The sequence below is a fragment of the Gadus morhua genome, chromosome 13 (genome assembly GCF_902167405.1).
Source record: "Gadus morhua chromosome 13, gadMor3.0, whole genome shotgun sequence".
NCBI classification, from domain to species: Eukaryota; Metazoa; Chordata; class Actinopteri; order Gadiformes; family Gadidae; genus Gadus; species Gadus morhua.
In genome coordinates this window covers 28016983-28026099 of record NC_044060.1, presented here as the reverse complement: position 1 = coordinate 28026099, position 9117 = coordinate 28016983, and the positions used below count along the sequence as shown (strand labels likewise).

Sequence of the window (9117 nt, the reverse complement as noted above, 5' to 3'; positions counted from 1 at the left end):
CCTGCGTATCACGTAGACTACACCACTGCTCATAGTGCAGAGTACTCAGTAACGGTTAGCATGTTTTACTGGGGTTTGATTCTATAATAGCAGGGGATTTTCTTTATCCATTTCTCTTAAATGAAGCAAGAGAATCTCGTTGGGTTGGATTCTTTTTCTTTTTTCCTTCCTCATGTTACACCCTTTGCTGGCAGGTATTCAGATAATGCAAGGCAAATGCGCACACACCCACACACACACACACACACACACACACACACACACACACACACAAATCTTCGCCTTTGCCACATTTAACATCCTACACTTTAAGATGTCCAAACGGTCTACTTTGCTGCAGACTGTGATTCAATCAACTCCAGCTGTATTAAAGTGGAACATTTATCTTCAAGTGTAAGTGAACCATTTAAACGTCTTTGTAGTAGTAAACCAAATGATTTGACACAAGCTCCATTTTGAAAGACTCGAAAAGGTGCACCACAGCACCATCTGCTGGTGAGAGGATGTCAGTGGGATTGGCTGAGCTGAAGAACACAGACCAGTCGTCACCAGTGACCTCAAAGTCAAAGTCAAAGTCAAAGTGTGTTTATTGTTGCATGTACCAAATTGCTTCAGCACAGCAAAATTCTTACGACTTGGCAAGCATCATTCATCTACGCAGTAGACGTCATACATATAACAAAAATAACATAAAACTCTAAAACAATATGACAATAAAATGTAACATTTAACATACAACAATTTAAAAAACAACATATATCTCTGTAGCAGAGTACAGTAGAAGGGCTAGCAGCAGTTTAAGTGTGAATAGAGAATAAGTTAAAAAGAAATGCTAAGCATAAGTTAAAAGTTTTTAAAATTGTGCAAATATATCTATGAAGTGAATTGTATGAGTGGGGGAGCAGGGAGTAGGTGGAGGTGGCAATTGTTCAGAGGTTCAGTGTTTCTGATTCAGAAGCCTTACAGCCAGGGGGAAAAAGCTATTTGTGAGTCTGGTAGTCCGTGTTCGGATGCTCCGGTAGTGTCTACCAGACGGCAGCAATGAGAACAGTCCATAGCCTGGGTGGCTGTTGTCCTTTAGAATCTTATTTGCTTTCCTCAGGCATCTACTGTTGTAGATGCCTTGCTCGGAGGGGAGATGGCTGCCGGTGATACGCTCCGCTGTCTTCACCACCCTCTGCAGGGCCTTGCGGTCGGCAGCGGAGCAGCTACCATACCAGGCAGTGATGCAGCCTGAGAGGATGCTCTCAATGGTGCATCTGTAAAAGTTTGTTAAAGTTTTTGAAGACATGCCAAACATCTTGAGTCTCCTCAAGAAGTATAGCCGCTTCTGTGCAGTTTTGACTGCTGAGCCTGCCTGCATGGACCAGGTTAGGTCATCCTTGATGTACACACCGAGGAATTTGAACTTGGAGACTCTCTCCACTTCAGCTCCCTCGATGTGTATGGGGTCCTGACCCCCCCTCTGCAGCTTCCTGAAATCCACGATCATTTCCTTGGTTTTGCAGACGTTGAGAGACAGGTTGTTGTCTTGGCACCATTCTGCCAAGACCCTTACCTCATCTCTATAGGCGGTCTCATCGTTGATAGAGATGAGACCCAGGATGGTAGTGTCGTCTGCAAACTTCAGGATGATGTTGGAACTGTGTGTTGCCACACAGTCATGCGTGTACAGGGAGTACAGGAGGGGACTGAGTACGCAGCCCTGGGGGGCCCCGGTACTCAGGGTCAGTGAGGAGGAGGTGTGGTTGCCCATTCTCACCACCTGGGGTCTGCTCGTCAGGAAGTCCAGGATCCAGTTGCACAGGGGTGTTTTAAGACCCAGGCCCCTGAGCTTCGGGACGAGCTTGGCAGGCACAATAGTGTTGAATGCTGAGCTGTAGTCCACAAACAGCATCCTCACATATGTGTTGCTCTTTTCCAGGTGGGAGAGGGTGGCGTGTGTAGCTAGGGCAATGGCATCGTCTGTTGATCGGTTTGGACGGTATGCAAACTGAAAGGGGTCCAGGGTGTTGGGAAGGGTAGAGCAGATGTGGGTTCTGACCAGCCGCTCAAAGCACTTCATAATTGTGGAGGTCAGTGCTACAGGGCGGTAGTCATTCAAGCAGGTTACTGATGTTTTCTTTGGTATGGGGATGATGGTGGCCTGTCTGAAGCAGGTGGGGACTTCAGACAGATGCAGTGATAAGTTGAATATGGAGGTGAATACCTCCGCAAGCTGGTCAGCGCACCCCCTGAGGACGCGGCCTGGGACTCCATCGGGCCCCGATGACTTCCGGGGGTTCACCCTTTGGAGCTCTCGCCTCACGTCAGCCACGGTCAGGGACAGAGTGTAGTCGTCCTGGTCCTCGGCCAGTCTTGCTGAAGGAAGGGGGTTGGTTGCCTCAAACCTTCCGTTAAAAAGGTGTTGAGGTCGTCAGGGAGAGAGGCGGCAGGCTGATCATCACTGCTATTCCTCCCTTTATAGCCAGTGATGTGTCGCAGGCCACCCCACAGGCGTCGGGGGTCAGAGCTGAGGTAGGTGGACTCCAGCTTGTCCCTGTATTCTCTCTTTGCATCTCTGATGGCCGTCCGCAGGTCACATCTGGACTTCCCTAAAGCCTCCTGGTCACCAGAGTTAAAGGCAGAGGACCGTCCTTTGAGCTTAGCACGGACATTACCATTTACCCAGGGCTTTTGGTTTGGGAAGGTCCTAACACTGACCCTAGGTACGACATCATCAATGCATTTGGAGATGTATGAGGAGACAGAGTCTGTGTATTCATTGATGTCCCCATCAGCTGCAACAAAGAACGTCTGCCAATCTGTTGTGTCAGAGCAGTCCTGCAGAGTGCTAATGGCTTCAGCACTCCAGCGTTGAACTGCCCTAGAAACCGGTTTTTCCTGTTTTAGGCGCTGTCTGTAGGTAGGGATAAGCATAATGGAGGTGTGATCCGATTTTCCGAAAGCGGGTCGGGGGAGGGGTTTGTAACACTTTCGAATCTGTGAGTAGCAATGATCAAGAATCTGATCACCCCGGGTAGGAAAGTTTATGTGTTGATAGTACTTCGGTAAAACTTTCTTCATATTGGTCCTATTGAAGTCTCCAACAACAATAGAAACCGCCTCAGGGTGAGCATCCTCAAGTCCATTAATTACTCTGTAAAGTTCCTCTAACGCGCACGTTTTGTCCGCCTGCGGTGGAATGTATACTGCTGTGACAATAACGGAGCTGAATTCCCTTGGGAGGTAGAAGGGGCGAACTTTAATCGATAACAGCTCCAGGTCTGGTGAGCAGTGTGCTGAAAGTGCAGCAACATCCGAGCCCCAGCGAGAGTTAACCATCAAGCATACCCCTCCTCCCCTTTTTTTACCTGACTCGGAAGTCCTGTCCTGCCGGTAGATGGAGAAGCCGGTCGGAGTGACGGCAGAGTCAGGCACCATAGGATCCAGCCAGGTCTCGGTAAACGCCAGTACACAACAGTTTGCAATGTCCCGCTGGAATTCGATCCGTGCGTGTAGCTCGTCCAGAGATATTGTCCAAAGATTGCACATTCGCTAGTAGAATGCTTGGAAGCGGTGGGTTGCAGTATCTCGTCCGAGATCTGCACAGGATGCCGGCTCGCTTGCCTCTCTTCTTTCTCTTCCGTCGGCGTATTGGTAGGCATACCGGCGGTAAGACAAAGGAGTCACAGCAAGCACTCCGGTAAGTTGAGAAAAACTCTGTTTTAAGTGACGAACGAATTTCCAAAAGTGCCAGTCGATCATACTGAATGAGCGACAGTGCAGTACGTACAAAAAAACTAACAATAAAAACAATTATAAACATAAAGCTGCGTAGTGCCTGCGGAGCCATTGTCAGTGCGACCATCCTCTCGGCGCACCCACCCATATGTGTTGAGGCGGTGGCGGCAGTGTTAATTCCCCTCGAGGTCATGTCCCTCTCACACAAGTGATGCTCTCAGATATAGAGGAGGCCTACACTACAGCCGAATTATCTAGGCCAATCTAAACAGCATGATCTAAACACCTTCACTAACCAAGATGACCGTATTCCTGCCTAAATATTGTAATCATAATACCGCACTACAAATATAACAACCGTCCATACTGTCCTAACTACCTTTAAAGTCACCACAAGACACTTGTGATTAAGAACAAATCCTAAATCAGAGGAAACAGTCAGTATAACCTCAACCTGACGCTTGACTCCAGGCAGGAAGGTTCTCGGGTCGATCCCCAATGCCCACAGTCTAACAGGTATTCTACAGAGCAGGAATCTTCAAAATGATTCAATATTAATTTTGACTAATAGCAATGCATCCATACATTGACTTACGTTTTTAACCATGTGGTTTTACAGGAAACTAACCAGCACCCTATTGATGAGATTCAAAGTTATATATGATCTATCACGGATCAGAGAGGACAACAGTACCTTAGTCGTCTTCCTGCTGTGATGAAGGGAGCCACAGCAAACCGTCTGACTCATGTCAAGGAAATGATGAACCAACCAGTTGGACCAGTTCATACTCCTCCCAGACAAACATGCTAAGGCGGCTGATCCAAGAATAATAACTTTATTCAAATATGAACTTTGGACAGGGAGCTGTGATGTGTAGAAGCACAGAGAAAAACCAAGAGACACTCAATGGATTAACCAGCCTGTAGAAACACCATGTTATCAATAAAGAGACTGATAATGTCTTGAATCAGTGGCGGATTGGCCATCGGGAGGTTCGGGAGATTTCCCGAACAGACGGCCGGCCGTAATTCTTTTAGATTTTTTTTTATTATTATTATTTTTTTTTTTCATTATTATATATTTATATTATTTTTTTTGTTGTAAAAGATGTAAAAAAAAAGATGAAAAAGTTAAGTAAGCCGTGGCCTGCTGCCGGATATTTGCTTACAGCGCGAAACGGAGCTCTTGCCTGACGGTGAAACGGGGCCGATTGTCAATTTAGAGGGGGGAGCACCCCCACAGTGTATGGGGGCAAAGCGAGCGGCCAAAGCGAGCGGCCGAACGGCCCCTCCCAACTTGGACTGCTCCGCGGTCTGTAATTTCTAATTGGCTCAGCCTGACACACGGCCGGGTCACTTACTTCTCGTTGATCTCACTGAATTTACACAGAAATACGAAAATGTCAAAAAGGAAAAAAGGTGGTGGAGAGGAAAAATAATTGGGTGGCGCTCTGAAGTTGAGGTTGAAAAGGAAAAAATAGTTTTATCAGCCAAATGTGCTAAATTAACCGACCTTTTCCGTGGAAAAGCCAAGGTTGACGGCGATGCTCCTGTCAGCGAGACCAATGGTGAGGCGGGAACAGGACACAGCATGCTCGCAGCAGCGAGCATGTTTGGCAATAATGACTTAAACTAATTATGGAAGTACCAGAGACGTCGGAGAACTATTCATAATATTGTAATGACCACGGAAGAGGCAGTGAATGAAGTATTGATTAGAGAGCGATTCTTTGCTATTGTTTTCTCTAACTATATAAATCCCACTATATCAATTAAGGAAAGTCTGTCTGTGTGTGTGTGTGTGTGTGTGTCCTAATTTTTCTCCTAATCGGCTTGACCTATCACTCAATGTCGCATAGCCCCTCAATATATACCATATCCAGAGACTGACAGAGACATTTTTCTAATTGGTCAATGCAAACGTTGGTTAAAAAAAAGCTTGATTAGTGATTTATGTGAAGCAGTAACCAGCAGACAATGTGTATGTGTGTGACCATTTTCTTTCGCTAAAATAATTGTATCTTAGACTATTTAGATAATTTTCAGCCTTGATTTACCTTTCTAGGCACATGCAATTTCTAATATGTTGTAGCCTACATGGACAAGATTGCTTATAAAATATTTCCCAGTGATCTTCACAATATTCTAAACACGTGCACATCCCAACATTGACATGCAGTTGCAATGCACATATCCACAGATAAGGACTAGTTTTTATTATTTTACACCGTGGCAAAATTCTACGCACGCTATTCACGCGGTCTCATAAAAGGCCTCTCCATCCCAAAGTCCCAGGCCAAATTTTTGTCCCAGTCCATCCCTGTCTTGAATAGAAGCACATCAAGTAAAAAGGCCTCCTCTGCCCTGTTTCTGCTGAACACCTCCATGTACAATCCTCCTCCATCCTTTAAAGGAACACCACCTTGTTTAACTGAACACTTGATTCGCCTCAGTATGAACTTATGAATCAGTAGAATGTAGCCTATACAATTGATGGATGATTTCTCTTTTCAGAAGAGCAAAGTACTGAGTAGAGTACAAGATACTCAGAGTACAGAATAATCTGAGCACAGAGTACTCAGTCTGCAGAGTACTCAGAGTGCAGAGTACTCAGAGCACAGAGTACTCAGAGTGAAGAGTACTCAGAGTACTGACAGTACAGAGTACTCAGTAAGGGTTAGCATGTTGTACTGGCTTGTGATTCTATAATAGCAGGGTGATTTATTTTCTTTATTCATTGTTCTTAAATTAGTCTTCAAGAGAATCTCGTTGGGTTGGATTCTTCTTGTCTTTTTTCCTTCCTCATGTTACACCCTTTGCTGGCAGGTATTCAGATTAGGGCCAAGGCACACACACACACACACACACACACACACACACACACACACACACACACACACACACACACACACACACACCCTGAAAAAAGAACCATTCCCGTCTGAATGCCTGCTCGTTGTAAACCAGACATTACATAACCACCACCCTAAACACCACCACCCTAACCACCACCCTTACCACCACCCTAACCACCACCACCCTAACCACCACCCTAACCACCACCACCCTAACCACTACCACCCTAACCACTACCACCCTAAGCACCACCACCCTAACCACCACCACCCTAACCACCACCACCCTAACCACCACCAGCCTAACCACCACCACCCTAACCACCACCACCCTAACCACCACCACCCTAACCACCAACCTAACCAACACCACCCTAACCACCACCACCCTAACCACCACCACCCTAACCACCACCCTAACCACCACCACCCTAACCACCACCACCCTAACCACCACCACCCTAACCACTACCACCCTAAGCACCACCACCCTAACCACCACCCTAACCACCACCACCCTAACCACCACCACCCTAACCACCACCACCCTAACCACCACCACCCTAACCACCACCAGCCTAACCACCACCAGCCTAACCACCACCAGCCTAACCACCACCACCCTAACCACCACCCTAACCACCACCACCCTAACCACCACCAGCCTAACCACCACCACCCTAACCACCACCACCCTAACCACCACCCTAACCACCACCCTAACCACCACCACCCTAACCACCACCCTAACCAACACCACCCTAACCACCAACACCCTAACCACCACCCTAACCACCACCCTAACCACCACCACCTGCTGTAGCCTACCTCACTATGAGCCCACACGTAGTCCCCCTAAAGAGAGCCTGCTGTAGCCTACCTCACTGTGAGCCTACACATAGTCCCCCTAAAGAGAGCCTGCTGTAGCCTACCTCACTATGAGCCTACACGTAGTCTCCCTGAAGAGAGCCTGCTGTAGCCTACCTCACTATGAGCCTACACATAGTCCTCCTAAAGAGAGCCTGCTGTAGCCTACCTCACTATGAGCCTACACATAGTCCCCCTAAAGAGAGCCTGCTGTAGCCTACCTCACCATTTGCCTACACATAGGGTGTGTTCGAAACCGCCTACTTGCTTACTGCTTACTACCTACTAAATATTTGGCTTACTTCTCGAATCCTTAAATAATGATTGAGTAATCCATTTGAGTAATCGACGTTCAGAAGACCGTCCTTACTTAACCACCTCAGATGACGTGAATCAAATGACGCGTCAATAACCTACCGGCCGGGGCGCCGTTAATAAATATTATAAATAAATATATAAACGTCACATTTAACGTCACAGTACACCTTCAACCTAAGGATTTGCGGTGATATGTTAAAACAATTATTAAACAATTATTAAAAGCACTGCTGCTGCGGCTCCCCGTTTAGCGCCATTGCTTCCACTGTTCTTTTGAATAGACGCAGTGCATTCTGGGGCGGTTGAGTACGTCTAGTAAGCTAGCGATGCTTACTCAAAATCTTTCCGGAAGTAGAAGACATTCGGATACTACTCGCTTACCTAAACTCGCTTACTAAGTTCTCGCTTACTCAATTTGACGTCATAGTTAGTAGGAGTAGTAAGCAAGTACGCGGTTTCGAACACACCCATAGTCCCCCTAAAGAGAGCCCGCTGTAGCGTACCTCACTGTGAGCCTACACATGGTCCCCCTAAAGAGAGCCTGCTGTAGCCTACCTCCCGGTCCTAGAGGCTCTCATTAAACATTGATGGAAGAGGAAACAACCGGAGCCGTCCAGTCACTGACCGCTGCTGGCGTGCTCCCAGGGGGCGTCCGGGCTCCCAGTGGGGGACTCCGGGTCCATCTGGGGGCCACACAGCCGCTGGCCCTGCACCGGCTGCTCCAGCGGTAGCTCCCAGTCGGGTTGCGGGTAGCATCGCGGACCGCCGGAGCACCTCGGCGCGTACACCCCGCAGAAGTCCCCCTCTTGCCGGGCGCACACTGGGCAGCGGCCACATCCCGGCTCCCGCACGATCTCCGTGCACGTGTCTGTCGGCGGCGGGCACAGCGCCTGGCGCTCCGCGGTGCACGCCGGGCATCGGAACACCATCTCGGCCAGGGAGGCGCCGAGGCAGAGCGGCAGCAGCACGCAGGAGGTCCCATACGGAGCCATCCTGCACGGGTTCGGTCTGGAGATGGAATGCAGTGGAGGTGGTGGTGGTGGTGCTTCTGGTGGTGGTGGAGTGCTTGGGTCAGGTAGTGATAGCGGGGAGTCGGGGAGCCCATGTGCAGACAGACAGCCGGACCGGCGCTAGGACCCTGGGGAAGCCGTGGTCCCCGGGGTCCTAGCGCCGGTCGAGTGTGAAGAGAAAAAAAATAAATAAATAATAGGATTTAAAAGAGATGTGAATCGACTGAACGGTTGTAGCCAGCTCAGGAATATTAATGTGTAGACATTCTGTGATGAGTCTGGGGTCGACCTGATTCTGTGATGAGCCTGGGGATAGACCCCATTGAAGTTCTGGGGTCTATCCA

The 9117-nt window shown here is 48.3% G+C and overlaps 1 protein-coding gene across 1 annotated transcript; it reads right to left on the bottom strand.

The window, feature by feature from the left end:
• Window positions 1-8380: 8380 nt before the first annotated feature.
• Window positions 8381-8813, bottom strand: LOC115557795 (insulin-like growth factor-binding protein 2-A). The gene has a single exon (XM_030375895.1). The coding sequence runs from the start codon at window positions 8753-8755 to the stop codon at window positions 8381-8383; it is 375 nt and encodes a 124-aa protein (XP_030231755.1). The 5' UTR covers window positions 8756-8813.
• Between the last annotated feature and the right edge of the window lie 304 nt (window positions 8814-9117).

Excerpts from the sequence above, each read along its gene's own strand:
- LOC115557795 (XM_030375895.1), bottom strand. The coding sequence starts at position 8,755 with ATGGCTCCGTATGGGACCTCCTGCGTGCTGCTGCCGCTCTGCCTCGGC.